At 40.7% G+C, this 20211-nt stretch overlaps 1 protein-coding gene across 3 annotated transcripts; it reads right to left on the reverse strand.

Annotated features, from left to right (window-relative positions):
* Nucleotides 1-3434: 3434 nt before the first annotated feature.
* On the reverse strand, nt 3435-19991 carry hic1 (hypermethylated in cancer 1). 3 transcript variants are annotated; one of them, XM_080889599.1, is made up of 2 exons: nt 19900-19991; nt 3435-12502 (listed from the first exon to the last, which is right to left on the reverse strand). In XM_080889599.1, the coding sequence occupies exons 1-2, from the start codon at nt 19955-19957 to the stop codon at nt 10284-10286; spliced, it is 2277 nt and encodes a 758-aa protein (XP_080745725.1). In that variant the 5' UTR covers nt 19958-19991; the 3' UTR covers nt 3435-10283. The 3 variants fall into 3 exon arrangements, with proteins under 3 accessions (XP_080745725.1, XP_080745727.1, XP_080745726.1); XM_080889601.1 differs by lacking the exon at nt 19900-19991 and adding an exon at nt 18625-18715; XM_080889600.1 differs by lacking the exon at nt 19900-19991 and adding an exon at nt 16993-17085.
* Between the last annotated feature and the right edge of the window lie 220 nt (nt 19992-20211).

The following is a 20211-nucleotide window of genomic DNA, read 5'->3' on the forward strand; positions in this document are numbered from 1 at the left end:
GTTTAAAAGTTATAAGCTACTGCAAAAGTACAATTACCAACACAAACACAGCATTCCCAGTGATAAACTAAAAGCATCAACTAACCACAATAAAATTATAAAATGCGAAGCAGTTAAATAGCCTTTTTAACCTGAGAGTGAATTCAAAAACTGTGGACACATTTCTGAGGTCAAGTAAGAGTCAGACATAACTATTGTGCAAACTTTAGTAACTAAACATGTAAAGAACATACTAAACAAAAGCTTAAGCTCCGCTCCTGATAAACATTAAGCACTGTTTTCATACCATCCTACTCAAGCACATAAATGTCTCACTTGTTTTCTCTGCCATTCATATTTGAAGCCCTCTGCATATAGATGTCACGGGGAGTTACTGGCAGGACTTTCATAATCAGTATCTGGCCATCCTGTTCTGAGTAAAACAAATATCATAGGTCTTTAAAAAAATTCTGTGCTACACTTATAGAAAGGGCATAGTATATACACGATAAATAAATATTTAAACCCATTTGCTAGTTCTCTGGTTTGTTTCAAGTTTGCCAGAATCACTTTACAGCTAATAGGTACTTTATATTGCTGGTACATTCTTTATTTGAACACACACAAAAAAAAAATCAGAGAAAGATGTCAATCTTAAACTCATTACTTATTATATGGACAACAACCAACTGAACTATCTTGCTTTGGTTTGATTGCTGGCTCCACTGAGGTGTGACTGACAAAAGAGAATGCCTGTCTGATTGTGGACTCAAAGGACAGGAGCTATTGAATGAAAATTTAATTTGAAAGAGGAAAAAAGCAGATGTCAGTGAAGCAAGAAATAATCCTATCTCATTTCAGTTTTTTGGTTTCTGAGTGATTGCATATTGCTATAAAAGCGGGACTGAAACTTATGTTGACCTTTTGACAGCTCCAGAGCAAACTTTAGATGCAAAAATGTGTCATAATGTTGGAAACCGTATTAGGAGTCCCCAAGCAAATTCCTGGAATTTAAGAGAAGCTGCAGAAGTGTATGCACCTAATTTAAACATAAGTCATTTCTCTGTAATGGTATAGATACTTACTCTCTGGAGCACAACTACAGTTATGATTAAGTCCCTTAATGTGCCCACAGCAGACAGTCCCTGACTGTTTAAATGACTCAGCAGTCAATACCTTTGCCCTTCTCATGTCTCACCTACTGAAGAATGTTTGTGAGAAGGTTACGCAAACTTCCACTGGAAACCTACTGATCATCCACCTTATCTATTTATGTTTTTCCACAATTATCCCAGATCAGGGTGAAAAAGGTCTAGCACTTCTTCCAGTGTACATTTCCCCCCCAAGGAGGGCAAACATCCGTAACATTTCCATCACTTAGATGACACAGAAGGACTGACAATCTCTCACATTTTTTATTAACGTCTGCGAAAATTTCATTGACTATGTTTTGTGGGAGTAAACCAAAGCAAACTTAAGGAGAAGGTGTAAACTCTACACAGACTAGCGTAGAGTTTACAGCCCCTGAGCTTCTGGTAGTTTCTCTGACAGAGGGCACTGAAAGCTCAAAGGGATGGTGGAGTTTCCAGAGCCTGGCACCCAGTTTCTGTCACCCACTGAGGGAAACCAAACACCACAGACCTTTGCCATTTAATATGCAGTGTCTCTGAATGGAAGAGTGGCAAGAGACCAGAGTGGCTGTAGGCCACCTGCCATGAATATCCTGGTTTCTCAGAGTGAGCAGTGGGTACCAACTGCCCTTCAACTTTAGACCTAGTGCACCTATCTTCTTTCTCATGGACACATATAGCTTTCTGACTATGTGTGTCCACACAGAGGAATTTTTGCCAACATAACTATGTTTCAATTTTAGGCTGAAAGCACAAACTCTATCATTTCTTTGAATGAGGCTATCACACTTATTTATCAAGCACGCTAGCACAGGGCCAGACTGAACCAAGCTCAAATTCTGCCGTTCCTCATTATCACAGCTGCTTCATTAGCCAACGTGCATGCAAACACTGCTAAATATATACTATTCATTAAAATAAGTTTTAGAATTATTCTGCATAAAGGTATAACCTGCTATGCATACATTTTTGGCCACAGATAGGTTTTTGAAAAGTCCTAATTTATCACACAGGTTGAACTTCCTGGAAAATATTTCCTGTCTTACTAGTATCTAAGGCAACAAGCCATCACACCGTGTAGTTTTTTGTTTTGTTTTTTTGTATGCAGGGTTGTTCTATTTACACAATTACACTTGAATAAAGCGGTTTAGATAATCTGGTTAAACTGCCGGCAGTCTTTATGACCTGTCTTCTGTTCTGAAAGTTTGTGCCTCATACGACCTACATGTAACAGGGCCATTTGATGACACATCTAAATAATTCACTGAGGAGTTTCAATGCATATTAACAGCTAATAATTGGGAAATGTCTGGGGAGGGGGAAGCTGTTAAGTTAGACATTCTGTTAATATTTTTGCTAAACATGCATACAATGACCGTAACTGATTAAACAGTACGTGGATTGTAATGTGAGGGGATTACCATGAGAGAAAAATGTTCCTGTTCCACGTTTGTGTAGCAGAATTGTGCGAGACTTGTGATAAATGTCATGCTGTTCCTTTTGTTTTCACCCACTGTTCAAGCAGCATAGAGCGGATGATGTCTGTCATTACACCTGGTGAATATGATCTCTCAGGAAGCACCTCCAGCTCATGAATGTTGATTTAATGCACCTGAGAGAAGAAATGCTAATTTGTTTAATGTCAAGAAGTAATTTGTGGCAAGTTGCTTGAATTATATAAAACATCTGGAAGGCACTATGATTTCTTATGTGCTGGTGATAATAAGGTGATTTTCACACAGTGGAAAAGGATGTGTGTGTGTGTGTGTGTGTGTGTGTGTGTGTGTGTGTGTGTGTGTGTGTGTGTGTGTGTGTGTGTGTGTGTGTGTGTGTGTGTGCCTGTCTGGCTGGCTTTGCTCCTGCTGACAGAGTAATGGATCTGTTCATTGTTGCATGTGGACTGTGTGTGATGTATGAGATTCATTTGAAATTCTCTGTCTTAAATGAGGCACTCACATGTCTCCATGTGGGAGAATACAGACCTGAAGGCCAGCGTGTTGTAGGAAAATGAACAGAAGTCGTTCATTTTTGCGGTCATCATTGCTGTGAAATGGTCTCCGCTGTGGTCTTATGTCCCATTCTTTCTTTTAATGTAAAACTCATTTCATGCAAAATAAATTTTCCAAAAACACAAATCATTGCAGTGGTCTACAACAAGTTTTGTTATGAGAGATTTTGCACTGCAGTAATCAAGGGTAATTAAATTAATAAAAATATAAATGTGATCATTTACTGGACTATTTGATTTGGATGTGCAAATTAATTAAATAACTTGACAAACGTCCGTGTAAATCCGTTATGCAATTCATTTTATTGCCAAGTTGATTTCGAGTATAGTAACAAACAAACAAGAAAAGACATTTTTCACATTGGCTTTTAAAAAAAATAAAAGCCTTATCAACATTTTATCAAGACACCATAATCAAATAAAATGATAAAAACCCACAATAAGAATTTACACAAAAGAAATTACCTATAAAACTTTTGACATGCAATAAATACATTCATTTCACTAAAGCAAAGTAAGATCAATATAGACACTGAAATACACAGAATGCACAAAGAGAAAATACTGTTTTGGTTTAAGTGTATTGCTTTTACTTGTCATTTTGGTATAAAAGGTAAAACCATGTAACAAAAACATCGGACGCTGCTGATGCTTCTGGCACGCCTGGTTCATGCCTGCTGAAATATGATCCTGTCGTCTACTAAAAAAAAAAAAAAAAAAAAAAAAAAAAATCTAATTTCCATTGTAAATTTGTGATGCATGTATTCTGCCATGCATTTTTCCATTTATTCACAGCTACAATTGTCTACGTGGCAGCCTGTGTTCCTGCATAACATATTTGTCCCTGAACCACAGTCGGGCACAACCACCTCAAAATGTCAAAGTGGTCTTCATTAGATCATAATCCATCATTTCTACACTTCTCCTTACCGATTTTCCAAAACCAAAATAGATGCTTGTGCCTTTGTGTACGTAAGTGTGTGTGTGAGGACCCTGAGGCTCTGTAACATTTTGGCACAGGTTTCAGCGTGTGACGGGTGAAAGCCGTCAGTGGAATCGCCTTTCTTTAAAAATGGGTTTTTCTACAAGAAGCGACACTCCAAACGGAGCAGAGCAAGCTAATTAAATCTGACCTAATCTGGAGCAGCAGTCTGCCATCCAGCTGTGTGTTTATGTGTGCGTGAGCAGGAGTGTGTTAGAGAGATATACAATCGAATATTCTCCCCCGGCTGACTTTCACTGCACCAAATTCCTGCTTGTTTTGTCCTAGCTCTCTGTTTGTCTTCAGATTTAAACTTCTGGAGCAGAAGTTGTGCACTGTAAACTAAGCAATTAAAGCCAAGGTCCACTCAGTGGACTTTGTATGTGTTCAAGGTAGAGAGAGAAAAAGAGATCCAAACAAAACAGATGCAGGAGGATATGGACAGACAGAAGCCCCTTCACTATTTCGCTACAAAGAGCCTACTGTAGGTCATGTGCTGATTTGGTGATAATTGCTAGGCCTGGAAAGAGGGTGTCATTTCCAATGTCACACTGACATGAACGTTAAAATTAAAAACCTGAAATTGACCTGCAGTGATAAAAAAAGAAAAAAAGAAAAATAAACATGTCCTCATAAGATTAAATTGGAAGCGGGTGGAAAAAGAGTGGTGAGCAGACACACACAATGCTGCCAGCTTTCCTTTGTTATTTACTGAAGGTTAAGACTATCAAGCACAAGCTATTTTTCTCTCTGTTTCTGCTTCTTTTCCTCTCAACCCTCTCTCTGTTTGTTCTCTCCATCTCAGCGCATGACTTGGCTGGTGCAGCTGAGGCCCGACTCAATTGTGCAATTTCATACATGTTTACTTTACTGGCATCTTTCTGAGCATATTTTCCCTGAACATTTCCTCTCACATTATTCTGCATTTCCTCTACAACAATAAGATGTCTTTAATCTCTCCTTTGTAAGCCATTCCTTGGCTTGAAGATCACAATACAATAATGTTGTCAAATACAGGGTTTTTTTGGGTCCGTCATTTGTTGTATTTTAACACATGCCACAAAGTTCATTTTGGAAATTGATCAGGGCTTAAAGAAAAAGAAAGTAGCTCTTCACATAAACATTTAGACAACTGTCTTCTTCAGCATGAAAAACAGCTGGAAGTAAGTGGATCATGGGAGAGGAGGGGAGGCAGCGGGTGCTGTGGGTCAGCGGTTTGTGTTAAGTGTAAGAAGAGAGAAGGCACAGAGAGAGGTGAAGAGGGAAGCTGTGCTTTGAGGGTACGAGGGCGGTGAACGAGTGTGGCCGAGCTCTGCACTGGAGGGAGGAAGAAAAGGAAGCAAAGTGCCAGAGGAAAGGCAATTGTGGGACTTCTAGGGGATCATAAGAGCAATAAAAAATCACAATACAATGATTTTTCCAGAAAAGTGCAGTTCAGAGAAATAAATCAAAAGCAGCTGCTTGTAATAAAGAGCCTCGAAAGTGTCAGGTATCTCCCTTGTACTTCACCCTGCTACACTGTGGGAAAGGCATTCAGACATGTAGATGGGCAGGTGCATTAAGTAGCCACATCAGAAACCTCCCCATGCTACAGTCGTACAATTTATTGCAGGATAACTTCATACTTTTTATACCGAAGGCACGTTTGAACTGACTGACTTCAGAGTCAGTTTTCCCATTTAAAGGACAAGCTTAGGCTTGAATATCAATATCTGACTCTAGCTTATATTTAAACATAAGTGCTCATAAATAGAAAAATATGTACTGTACACAGGACAATAGTAACTTGTGCTCACGTTCTCACGATTACCCACACTGATAATGACTTTCCTAACAAGGTAAAGATGGTTACAAGCTAAGCTCACCGATGCAAACCTCAACGTTTGTTGCTGAGTTTAGTTTTGTGCATCTGCGATGTCTATCGAAAGCTTCAGTCTTTTGTGGCACACCTTGCAAAATATAATAAATGTCAAACAGTGGTATGATTTCAGACTGTGATGCCGACAGGCGGCACAGAGGTGACCTTGGCCTCCTGCAACTGGAAGAAAGCTTAAAGGCATGCTTTGCATTTTTTAACGTTAAAGCCAAATCCTTTTTTGGTCCACGAGATGCTACTGCAGATCATCCAGAACCCTTTTAACTTCTATAATGTTAGTGTTACAAAAAGTTACAGGACTGGGATGGTTGCCATAAAAAAAGAAAGAAATTAAAAAAGGGGAAATGACATGACAAGTAAAGTACAAAAACAACCCACACCTAATTTTTTGTGGCTTTTGTTAGTGCATTCATTTATATTTGCATTCACTCATTTGATTCTAAAAATTCATTTAACTAATAAACTCTTTAGATGCCTAATTATGTTACGCTCCAAACATCTTCATCAAAACCACTGTGGTGGCAATAAGAGTTTTGCTGGGCTTACTTGTCATATAAATAACATTAACAAAGGCAAAGGGCATAAAACCCATGGGGTGGGTGGCTACATCAGTAAATTGAAACAAGGCTCTTCTAATTAGACTAAGTGAAACAACCACAGAGCAAAGGAAACACTGCCAAGTTTTTCAATTAGGCTCTACAATACACTCACTGGGGTCTTCCTATTATTTAGTCTTGCCTCAAATTTAAATAAAATGTTCAAAATATGGATATATAGCAAATAGAGGGGAAATTTATTTTAAAAAACCACGAGGATGCCAAAAGTATTGAGTCTACAATATCCTCAAATTCTAACAAAGCATCTAAATGTCTCACCATGCAGCCCTTGAAAGCCTTCAATGCAACATCACTGTGATACTGAGCAGAGATTTATTCCCAAAAAGCAACAAGGGGAAGGAAAAGAGAAGATACAGACTACTTGTTTTCTGAATGGAGAGTTTCAGAAGTGTGGACAGGCTTTCATATTAGGACAATGCCTCGCATCCACCCTGCTGTGCTCTCCCTGCTCCTCTCCCTCCCCGTTCTCCGTCTTTCTATCTGCTTCTGAGTAGAAACACACGGCACATCCTGCTCAGCACAACACACCAGCCAAAAGTTCACTTCCTGCTCCTCAGCTCTTCTCCTTCACACCAACCCTATTCCCAGGACATGCATTACCAGGCCTTCATGCGCTTAAATAGCACAGGGACACACAAACAGACAAGCAACTGCTTCCCCTTTCTAAAGACGTGAAACGCTCCCCTCCAGTAACATTCGCACATAAATGAAATTAAGCAGATTTCAAACAGTGCGCTTCCTACAGAAATGCTCGGGCATTATCTTGGTCTTCCCTCTTATACAGATTTGGTGTGACAGTGGAAGCGGTATGTTATTTTAACTAGTGAAGGGGAGTGTGGAAATTCTCATGACTGCCTCTGCCTGTTTTTTAGGTTTTGAACACATACACACACGTTTGTAGATGAAGCCTCTACTGGTTTTATTTTTATTTTTTCTGCTATGTTCTTTTCCTTTTTTTCTTTTTTTGCAGAGCACCAAACAAAACAAGCTGGCTTCCTGTGTGCTTGTGTGCATGAGCGACCTCCGTCTGACTCTTGTCAAAAGTTCACTAACCTCTGAGGAAAAGGGGGCCAAACAATACGAGGCTAGCTTTCATAGTCAACCAGCAAAGCCACTGCGTGTCTGTTTAAGGAAGTACAGATGATGCATCATGTCTTTCACAGAGAAAGCAAGAGAGGGAGAGAGACACAGAGAGAGAGGGAGATATTTCACAACACAAAGCTTGTCAGCTCAACTTTACTGTAATATATTGATCTCGCTGCCTTCATACTTACTAAACTGTGGTTCAGATATCGACAAGCACTTAAGGTACAAGCATAAATGGCTTTGCCTTATGTTACAACAATGGAACTGGTCAGACATAAATGTCATTGAAGAAGACAAAATAGAAAAAATGTATACCACGTACTATAACAAAAATGTTAATACCACCTTATCTCTCCACAACAAAACTGTAACAACAAATGGATAAACAAAGAATTAACCACAGGTTTAACACAGGACAACGATCCTGTTAATAAAAAAAAAAAATACTAAGGTGAGTGTGGGTGAGTGTGTGCATGTATGTGTGTTGATACTGTTGATCTATAGTTTACAAAAGATTAGCATCTCCACGCTGGGTTCAGTCCTGAGGTAAGCACCAATTTCACGTGCGCTGCTTTCAGTTCAAATTAAAATGAAGAAAAGTGACAAGAAACAACATGTTTGATATGATCATATGCTACAGAAAATAAGCCCTTAAATTATCGTTACATTTAAAAAGAAAAAGGAAAAGTAAGTAAGGCACACTGTATGATTTTTTTTTTTTTTAGCCTTTATGATTCACTACGTCTATCACAGTGTATTTATGGCTTTAATCTTCACATTCACCCTCTGAGGTTGGCATCGGCACTATAGTGGTCAAACATTTCTAATCTGAATTGAGGACTAGTAAAAGTGGACAAAGACCCAAAAAAAGAAGAAAAAAAATGCAACTTCTTTTTTTTTTTGGAATAAAGATTTACAAACAAAAATGTGCCTTCAACCCACAATCTTTAAGTGCTCTTTTGTTTTCAGGCTGCTCAGCCAACACACAAATCAGTCATTCATTGTTTCCGCATTTAATACCAGCAGGGCCGAGAGGCAAGGCCAGGACACATTTGCTAGGCTGGGATCTAATGTTAATAAGTGGATCAGAGGGGTACAATGGCAGGCATGAAATGGGACATCACGCCAGCGAGCAGTGTGAATTGTCCAGGAGAAAGTGAGATTTCACAGGGATTACTGAAGCACAGCAGCTGGGAGTGCTATTCACCCGCTGGCTTCCAAGGAAGACCCACAAACCCCTTCTTATGTTCATATCACTGACAGATTAGCAGCTTGCTGTGTGTGAAGGGGGAGCGTATATGCATCCGGTGTTTGGAGTGCTTCTAAGGCAAAGGGCTGAGTAGAGCACTCACTTTGGCCTGTCAACAGTAGCGGGGCTCCCAGACAACAGACTACAGGGGAGGGAGGTCAAATGAGAGGCCGGACGGTGGAACAGAGAAGCATCCAACAAAGCCTCTGACTACTGCTGCTCCACGATTAATCATCAGACCGCAATGAATGGTTTAACTGCTGATGACAGTAAATGACAGATTTCTGTGTCATTAAGCCCATCCTTACCCCTGCCTCTATGCTCAACTGTATCCATAATTGTAATAATTGCACAATGTCAGCGGCAACACCCATGCTTCATGTACACCATAAGATGAAGCTCCACTGGCCGTGAACGGGGATTAGTGTGTCATCAGTTGGGTATGTGCAATCATGTCCCAGTTATGAGATCACAGGGCTGTGCTTGCTGCATCTCAAAAACAACTGAGCGCAAAGGGGTGGTTGTCGAACTGCACAGGAAGTTTCGGCTCATAAGTGGTTGAAAGCTGGGCATAAGGTGGATTCAACTGCTGTCATATAGTACAAGCCCTTTATCCACACAAATATGCAGAGTGGTGAGTGGTGTTACTTTAAAATAAATGGTGATTGGGGAATATATTGCCCTGGTGACTATCAAAATGCTCTTATCATTCAGTCATTTCCCAAGATGGTGAGAAGCTGGAGAGCGAGATACATAAATTGTCCAGTACCCCAAAAACAGGAAATTAAAAAATGAAATAATAGAAAAAAACAGACGAAATGTACTCCCATTCCTTTAAAGTCCAGGTGAGTGGCCTTATTCATATTATAAAAGTTCTGGACAAACCCTGAAATTTGTCCTTATGTGCTTTTTCTTTCTTTCTTTTTTTTTTTTTTTACAAAGTTGAATAGTACACAGGTTTAGGGTCAGGGATAGTTTTTGTTTTCTTTGGATTCCACCATAATAAAAAATAAATAAAACAATTTTCATTTTGGTTTTCAATTTTTCACTTTGGCTCAATGGCTGTAATCATAGGAAAAAAAGTTTCTTTGCATACACTGTACATAAATACTGTACTTTTTTTTTAAAGTGAGTGTCCCTTGGTCACGTAATAGCACAAAGCTCCTTTATGAAGGAGGTCTTTAGGATACATTAGATGCATAGAAAGGCACTTACAGTCTACACATTTTGGTGTGCATTAGCAGACCAATTGTTTATGGCCTGAGTCTGAGGTGCAGAGATATTGAGTTGAGGTGAATGGAATAAGGATACTGCAAATTGTGTGTGCACACAGACTTATCGGTGATATCACATGTCTTAACTTGGTGAGTAGCGGTCGATGGTTCGGGCGTCAGAGAGGGCCTGTGGGGGCAGTGATTGGCCCAGGATGTCCATCTTGTCGTGGGTGAGGCCCAGGTGTTCAGAGGCCAGTTTGGAGAGTGGATACAGGCTCTCCATGACCTTTGCATCAGCCACCAGTTGCTGCTGCGCTTGGATGAGAAGCTCACTAGCCTTCTCTTGTTTGAGTCCAAGATGCTCTGCTGTGTATTTACTCAGAGGATAAATGCCCTCTGCAAAGTCCAGCTTCAGTTTCCCATCTGTGGTCAGGCTCCCTGCAGTCCCTCCACTGCTGTGCATCTTCATGTGGCTGATGAGATTGCGCTGCTGAGCGAACTTTCCCCCACACACCTGACATTCATAGGGCTTCTCACCAGAGTGAATGCGCATGTGCTCAGTGAGGCGGTACTGCCGGGTGAAGCGCATGCCACAGGAGTCACAGGCAAAAGGTTTGAGGCCCAGGTGGCTACGCATGTGGCGGGTCATGGTACCGCGCTGTGTAAATTTCTTGCCACAAATACTGCAGGGGTAAGGCCGTGTCAGCCAGTGGGTCTTCTCATGTTGGCGCAAAGTGGCTGGATCTTTGTAAGACTTGTCACAGGTGGAACAGCGGTAGGGTCGAATCATCTCCCCGATGCTCGCTGGATTCAGCTGGCTCGACTTGGTCTCCAGGTGTGACAAACTGTTCAGAGTGTTGCTGCTGTTGAGGCTTCCATAACCGTTTGTGTTACTGCTCATGTTTTTGCTGCTGCTGTTATTGCCGTTTCCTATGTCCCCGCCTGAGTTGCCGTACAGCTCCTCTTCCGTGTGTGTCTCCACATGTGCATTGAGCTGCTCTGAGCTTGGGAAGCCTTTGTCACAGGGAATGCACACATACAGATTGTCCCCGAAGCTCTCCGGCTCGTACGGCATGTGGAACCTCCCCATTGGTCCAGTCGGGGATGGGCGACCCTCACTGCTGCCTGTCTCTTCTGTGCCTGACCCGCTCTTGTCATCTGCTCCTTCACTCTCCTCCCCAGTCTTGTGATGGTTATGATGCTGATCTCCATTTTCACCCCCTTCCTCTTCATCTTCATCCTCATCTTCATCTTCAGCTGTGTATGACAGCGGTTCGTGTTTTACCCAGCGGTAGATGTTGCCCATTTCTCTGCCTGCCTCTCCGCCTTCCGTGGGGGTGTCCGGACTTGGGGGGCATGGGTAGCGGTCTGTCCCCTGGGAACCTGAGCGATGCAGGTGGGGAAGGTGCGGGGCTATCGGTTGGTTGAGAGGTGGAAAAGGTGGCGGAGTGAGGGAGCCTCCCTGGTCAGTTGATTCCATTTTTTCTGAGGGGAAAGCTCTGCCATTCGTCCCATGGATAGGACTTGTGCGGTCACTCAGAGTCCCATCTCGCTCCTCGTCATTATGAGTGTTCCCCAGATGGGTCTGAGAAGGTGTGAGCTGAGAATGAGAGGTGGGACTTTTCTTAGAGAGATCAAGGCCGAAGCTGGGTGAGCAGTTCCTGTCGGATAGGGCTGCACGCCCAAGCTGAGAAGGCAGAGGTGACTGCAGAGAGGGGAACACCTGAGAGCCCTGGGTGGAGGTGGGAGCATACAACTCTCCTGTATGAACAGCTAGTCGATGTGGAACAAGCTCCTCTGGTGGTAGTGCCCGGGGTCCGTGGCTGTTCAAAATTCCGCCTGGAGGACAGGATTGAATGACAGGAGTAGAAACCCTATACCTGCCACCACTCCCTAAACCCATGCTATTTGGCCCCATCTTTGAGTAGGGTAGAAATGCTGGACTTGGGCGGGGAGGGTACTTGCCATTTCTTCTTAGCTTCTTTTTGCACAAAGCCACTAAGTCAAGCAGTTGAAGGTAGCTGGCTGCTGCCAAGACAGCCCCTAGATTTGGTTCATTTGGAGAAGTGGGGTCTCCATCACTAAGGCGGCCTGTGTAGATGTAGTCCAGAATTACCCTGAAGACCCCTGGACTCACCATCTCGTGATCGAGGTTGATGAGATTGTCATGGACCACCAAAGACTTCAAGTAGAGGCTGCTGGCAGCCAGAATGTTCTTGTGAGCTCTGAAGAGGGCGTTCTGCACCACGATGATAACATCACACAGGAAGCCCTTGGTGCGTTGGCTGTTGAGTTGCAGGAGGAGATCCCTAGCATGACTTGGAACTTCCATGGCATCCAGCATTGTTTTCAGTCCACCACCTGCAACAACAGATATCTGTAAAACGTCATGCAGCAGTCATCATTTCAAGTCACAATAAGCCAATTAATGTGCAATTTTCTGCACCACTAAAAGTATTATTGATACATTTCATAATCACAATCTATCAAAAGTTACAATAAACACATTACATTAAATAAGAGTATATTTTCAGAAGTTTGAGTGCCAAAAGCTTTAACAGCAAACGGGCTAGTAATGTAAACCATTAAAAAAAAGACCTCGCATATGGATGCACTTATTAAGATGAATTAACCGCTGTCAGATTTTCTTTTAAAACATAAGCAATATTTAAATACGTCTTAATGGAAGCTCACAGTTACGCTTTTATGATTCGCTTATTATTTGCGTAACAGCTATTTAAGCAGATTGACCAGCTTTGACAGTAAAGTGCAAAACTTATGTGTGGAAAGTGCACGGAAAGGCCACTCGGTAGAAGTGAACTTTTGCAAAAGGTGAGCAGTTGCAGTGGTTTTCTCATTATAAGAAATTCAAGTCTTTGCATTCACTTCCTCTGCAGCAAGCAAAAAAAGAGAAAGAGCTCAAGAGAGAGAGCCACAAATATATATTTTGTAATTGCTGGCTTCCTGATAAAGTATTCCAGAAGTGCTGCACACAGTTTTAAACAAAGCTTAGGGACAAATGTTTTGCTAATATGACGAAGAGCAGGTATAAACCTGTGGGGGAAGGACACATCCAAAAAAAGATCGAGATTTCAGCTCCCCTTCTTGCCCAGTCATATAAGGAACACTGAGCACACGGGATGTAAATCAACATTAGGTGTTTCAATACGCTACGTTGAGGTAGGTTTCAAAGATCCAGTGTGCGCCTACACACACGCGCACAAACATGCACATGTACACGCTCAAATCCCGACAGTAATTGTTCCACCAATCTTAAAACAAACTATATTGGCTGCACGAATGAAATCCCACGTATTGTTCAATCAGTGGCATCTGAGCCTAGTTTACTTACAAGATTAAACGTCTCAAACTGTCCCTAAAGGCTCAGTCTCACTGATGGGAAACAAGCAGCTAAATAAATATCGTGTCATCCATCTGATCGCTGTCTTCCTGACACCAGCTCATTCACTTCTTGTTTATTTCATTAAGTGTACACACTCAGCATAAGAAGGGAGAAGTATGAGTTTAAAAAAAAAAACCTGACAAATGAGTTACTGAGGAATTATGACAATTCCCGAGCAAAATGTGTCAATTTTTTCCTCCAAAAATCTTCCACAGCTAAGACTGAGCATTTTTAAAATGTTGATTGTTCAGCATTAGAGCTGCGAAATCAGACAGAAATGTCATCACTCACAAAATGGAAAATGACAAGTCACAGTCAAGTCCAGCAAGTGATCATCTGATAAGCATCATGCGATAAATATCAAAGGAAATTTCTGTTTTTAACAACAAATGCCATTTTAAAAAAATAATTCATTTTGAATTTTTTTAAAAGGTCATGTCGTCATTTCCACACGTACAGCTGAACTATTGTATGATCGGAAGTATATCTTTTAAAAAGACAGTTCTAGTAAGGGTAGTACGTGGGCTCACACTCCATCCTGTTTCCAGCTGACATGTGAAGTGCATCCACCGCCGGCTTCTCTTCTTTTCGGCTTTCAGCGGACATAATTTACTAGAAATTTTCATGACATCAAACGAGTTTAAGATCTAAGTAAATATGAAGAATTGACCGAGTAATTTCCATAACTTGCTGAGCTGTTGCAGTCTTCATCGCACTGAGCTGATTACTTGTTACTCTGAACCGTATGTTAACAGACTGTGTACATTCTCTCCTGTATGTGGTTTGTAGTGCACATTTAAGCATTAGAATTTCATCAGAAAGCCTGGCAGAAAACTAAGCCTTCTTTATATCCTGACTTCTGATTAAATACTTCTTCACAGTACATAAAAATCTTTTTCTTAATTGACATATTACAACATCTATGTGCACCTGCAATGTCCTGTGGATACAGCCTAACAATTTTTTTTAGTAATGTTTTGTGATAACAACAGGCACAGTGTTTGTGAGTTTACTATCAAGACAACAAAGACCTCTATGCTTTTGCTCTTTGAGTTGTTTGACAGGCTACAACTTGCCCTTTAAATAAACTCTCGACTTACTATAGCCCCTGACAAAAAGTGAAACATTACAGTAAAAGATGTAATACAAAACGCTTGATCTTGAGGCCATGTGTAAGCTGGCTGCATCCTGTTAGGAAGCTATCGATGATTGCAATATTTAGTCAGAGAACACATCTTAAAGAGAACCTGCTACATGCCGTGAACTTGAAAACACATTTTAAGCCTATAATAAGCCACAAAAACTGCTTGTTTTGTTATGTTAAACATGCGCTGTAATGTTATTCTTCAAGACTGCACATACAGTGCAGTTTCCTGAGGGAAGCTTACAGCTCCCTCGTAGATTGATAGCTTTCTTCTAAAAGACCCCTGAACAGGCTAGAAAATCTCTTATGATTGTTATGTAGTTTATGGCAATGACATTCACCTTTTTGCATTAGATTAATAGTCATTGTTTCTAAGTTTTGTCTGTTTTGTCACTTTTGTGGTTTGGGGTGAAGCAAGACTAAACTTCCTACCTCTGCATACAGCCTCAGTCATATAAACACGCCACACATCTGCTTAAAACGTTGTGCTGATGTTTTATTTTCTTTCTTTTCAATTTGGGACCCATATTCCTATAGCCTTGTTTATTTTAGAATAAATACAAAGTCAGTGTAAATTTTTCGCAAAGACTTTTACCGTACTTTTTTACAACTTCAGCCCACCTAATTTATTTTGTCATTTTTGTGACTCAATGGAGGCGAACTGTTTTAGAGTTTGAAGTTTGGGAAAAAAATGAATAGACTGGGTGTTTGCAGTGATGATTAGTGATTATATTTGACAGTTTGGGTTTTTTTTTCGTCACATCAGTAAACAGGATGGGCAGTTAATCATTTTCCTGTTTGATTTCTATATTTCTATAATCCTAAAAATCATCACAAATTTAGAAATAGACTACTGATAAAGACATGAGGGTGACATCTTCTTCATGTAGATTGTAACTGAGTTAACAATGAGATAACGAGATGGTCATATTAACCATGACATTATAATAATCCAAACTTCTATGCTAGTATTACGGAGGTAACCTGTTTGCTTGTTTTTTAAATGATATACTAAAGTTTTCAAAGCAAGTCGTTCCTTTTTTTAATTTCCTTTTTTCCCCTAAGCAATTATCAAAGACAATATGTATGATAATAATTTCTGCAGCTTGCTTGGATGCAGTTATTATTATTGTTTTCCTGTGCGATTATTAAGGAGTAAATTCTTAACTTCGGTGTTGGCTTTGATTTCACTGTTAAAATATACATGTACATACACATCGGAATACTACATGTCGCAAAACAAAAAGTCGTGTCCCGCCTTCGTGAGTCGCCGAGAGGACCCGACCTCTCGGTTTCTAACGTTTTAATTTGCCCTTCACACACTGAGCAGTAAACCGAGTCACGAGTGAATGCATCTCCTCTGCGCTGCAGCGCCTCATCTACCCTCTGCTTCTCCTTATCTCCGCCAAAGAAGAAGAAGAAGAAAAAGAAATGAAATCATCTCCAGAAACAGGCCGATTTCACCTCATTGCGCTACGAGGTGTATCACACAGCTGTTTCTTATAGCAACTCTTTTTTCCCTTTTCAGACCTGTCAGCAGCATTGAGAGAGCATCTCTTTCCGGGCAGCTGTGTAAAGTCTCCACTTGTACAAAGGAAACCAGAAATTTATACACTGCAAATCACCCCCCACAAAAAAAAAAAAAAAATTCATATAACGCTCTCCTGCGCTTGTGTCCTCACCTAAGCTCCGCACTGCTGTTGTTACACATAAAGACAGATCCCCAGTGAGGACTTTGCTTAAGGATTTTGTTGCAGCATCCCTGACAAATTTATAAGACATTTATTTTACTAAATACAGCTTTTTAAAAATGTATTTATATTTTTAATTCTGAGTTTTTAACGTTTTTAAAGTTTTTTTCAAATACACTATCAGTCAATATAAAACACGTTAAAATCTCATTTTACAGAGGGATTTTTTTTCTTGTTTTGTACTCGAAGCATGTCAGATTATTTTTATTTGAAAACCGCCGGTTACATCGGCGTGATCTTGAAGAAATATACAAATTACCAGCTTCCTCTTTACGTGACAATTTTTTATAACGTAAGGAACAAGGTATTAAACAATTCTATGTTTCAACCAATGCGAATTAAATGCGCTATAAAGAACATGTGCAATGTTCCGTGTCCGAATTAAAACAGGATTTAAAAAACAGAGAAAGACGCCATATGTTGTAAAACAAGTTCCACTAATATCTCATCGACTCCAGGAAGTTTCCTTCTGAAAGCACGCACAGAGTTCAGTCATTATTAATAGAAATGTCATCCTTCCCCTCTTCTTGCCTCTGTACATATCAGCTCTTACCTGCATGCCCGATGTCTTCTGCCATCCGATCTAAGTCTCCCTTAATGATCATCTCAGCAGTCTCTAGGAGTCATATCTGACGTTTCAGCTTTGAACTGCCAGCCTCCAAAAAACCATGCCAGTTTTCCGAGCTCGTCTGCCAGCTCTTTTTTTTATGATTATTAATTGATATGAATTTCTTTTCACTCCTTAGGTCCGTCCTCCCACCCACTTTCCTCCCTCTCCCTCTGTCTCTCTGTCTCTCTGTCCCTCCTCTCCCCTCTTTCTCGTCCCCTCCTATAAAAAAAAAATACGTGCTTAGTACAGCATCATTTTCCTCCCTTTTTTTCAAGTAATTTCCTTAGCTATTTTTGAGTTGGAGCAATAACGCGCACAGGGATGATAATGGACCCTCTATGCGCCCTAAGTGTTTTAGCGCCCCGTGTGATGTCAGTCTATAATAAAACTAAAAGGTAAAATCGAGGGCAGGAACTTCATGTGACCCCGACTTGAACTTCTCAACACATCGTCTTAAAGAGACAGGCAGCAATTGTATACATATGTGTGTGTTATACCTATGATCCTTAGGTAGCCCACCTTAATTTTAGACAGAAGCGTAATGACGGAAATAGCTTGGACAGCGAATCAATAACATGTCAGGAGCTTAAAGCAGTCAGACTTCTTCCATAACGACGCTGATTTTATTTTTATTTTTTTCTTCAAAACTCAGCTCAAAATTCAATCAAGTTCAATCACAAATCACTGAGGGAATAAATGTGTTGATATTGTATAATTGAAGCCGTTTCATTGAATAAATCAAAAAAACGGTTAAAATAAAAGTGTCCGTGTCCTTTTCTCCAGACTTCCCCTGACAAAAACCTGCCACAATACGAGCCTTAAAGAAAACAATTAGCCTCCGTTACAGGGAAAGTTAAAGCAGGTTAGATAAACTTTGGGCACCTTAAAATTCTCTCTCTCGCGCGCGTGCGCTCTCCCTCACCCGCTCAGGTAAAACACCTGTTGCGCAGTTAAAGCCCTCGATCATGACCCGGATTGGTGACTGAACCAAACACCAGTACGAGTTTGGGATACAAAGGGAAACTAGCAACTCGATGACACGAGGGCCTTTTCTTGGCTACTTAAAAATAATCAAGCTCTTCCTCTGATGTCATATTTTTAAGATAAGTAATGAAGTCAAAGTTGTGCGCCCTCGCAGATAGTGCCATGATGACGGTTTTTAGATAAACAGAAATTGTATTTCCCTTTTCTGAAGAAGTCCTTTGCAGCTTCTCTATAAAGTATTTAAATTAATTACGTGAAACTTTATCTAATATCTATTACAGTTTCATATTCTGTGCCAGCACAACGTTTTTTCACCCCGTTTCCAGTTTAGTTGAATAACTTGCATGTTGTTTGCCAAATATCAACAGAAAACCTAAGTCTGAAATATTGCATATCAAATGAGCGGTGGTGCTATAATCCAGATGTTACCGTCTCTGTCAGTACGGGTTACATCAATCTGCTCAAAAGGAAAAGACCTGGGGAAGCATACAGTAATTGGATCAACTCATCTCTGTAATTCAATAAAACTGCTCATTCTGACACGTCTGCCTGTGTGCCATCCCCGCCTTTCTACCCGTTTCTCAATCTTACCTCGGACTCATGTCTGGTGCTCTGGCCGTATGTCTTCTCCCCTTTTCGGCATTCCCTCAATAAGATCTCCGCAGTTCCCTCAGTGTCCAGCTCTCTCTCAAAAACTTCTCTTCCGCGTAAATTTGCAGCCCCCTCTCTCCCGGTCTCCCCCTCTTTCACCTTCTTCCACACACTGAATTTCTCACGTGTTAACAAGATTGTCTGACACTTCAGACTGTGTTGAGGTCCGTTCGGACCAAACCTGCCGGCTGAGACTTTACGCGCACAGCGACACCCAATGGCAGTGAGTCCCAAAGGCCTTATCGAGAGTGGGACGCGGGTTGCAGTGATGTTGGGGGGGATGAAAAAGTCGGTAAGCGCTGGCCTCTAATTTGTGAACGCCATATGACAAGCGTACAGTAACTTATAAACCAGTTATATTGATAAGATAAGATCAGCCACGTCGTTCGCCAGAATGTCAACGAGAGACGGCTGCATATTACGGGTAAGCACAGGGAGAGTGCCATAGTCATTGTTCATTTTCACGATAAAATGCGTTGTTATGTAAGAATCATTCAGAAGTACAAACACCCCCCAGCAGCTTCCAGTTAAAAATTACAACAAAAAGCTTTAGGTACTTTTACTTCTAACAACTATATTACATTGTATGATTATCTTGTTGAGTCATTAACACGTTAAAAGGTCTTTAATGATGTAATGACTCGCATTTGAGTCGATTTTAAGTGCTTTATATGCTGCATAACAGAGTATTTATATGTGTGGTGTACTAATGCTTAATTTAAGAAGCGACTGCAGTTGCCAAATGTAGCTGACTACAAGTACAGTATGTCTCTCAGGAGAAGCGTAAAGTAGCAGTAAACGTTTAAGTAAACGCTGTACCTTAGTATCTTTTCACGCAGAGTAGTTGAGCTGAGCATTAGTGAACATTAGCAGTAGACTAATAAAAAGCCTTAGACTCCCTTTGTATCAGTTGCACTCTGAGCTGTTATTACAAATCAAACAAAACATGTGCACAAAAATGCTGTGTTTTTATGGCTCCTAATTAGTTTCAGTACCTTTGAAAAAGTACATTTTGATTCTGCTTGCAAACTATAACAAGCAGGAATCATCACCTTTAACTGCATTTGGACGGATTATGTTATTCAGGCCTCAAGCCTTTCTATAACCATCCAAAAGCTTCTTGTTTTTTTAAGACCGCAGACTGAAATTGATGAAACAAATTATTTTGCCATCATATTGAGAGAGACAGCCGATGTGATTCGGTGAAACACTTACCAAACTGAGGCCGATTCATGTTTGTTTTGATCACAGCAGCAGCATCTGACAATGTCATAAAGCACACAGGGCCTCTTCCTCTTTAAATTATCCAACCTCAAGGTGCTGGTCTTTCACTGAAATGCTCTGCTTCAAAACTTAGTGCCTGGTGAAGTTGGGGAAGGTATTGTCTCTGACTTCCATGTTCCCTTGATGAACTGATGATAACCTCACAGACAGAGAGAGACAGAGTTTTCTGTAGGTGGAGATAAATATCTTCTATCAAGGATATGACAGTGTTTCAATTCATAGTCCAAAATAGTTTCCACCAAA

This window comes from Rhamphochromis sp. 'chilingali' (genome assembly GCF_963969265.1).
Source record: "Rhamphochromis sp. 'chilingali' genome assembly, chromosome: 8".
NCBI classification, from domain to species: Eukaryota; Metazoa; Chordata; class Actinopteri; order Cichliformes; family Cichlidae; genus Rhamphochromis; species Rhamphochromis sp. 'chilingali'.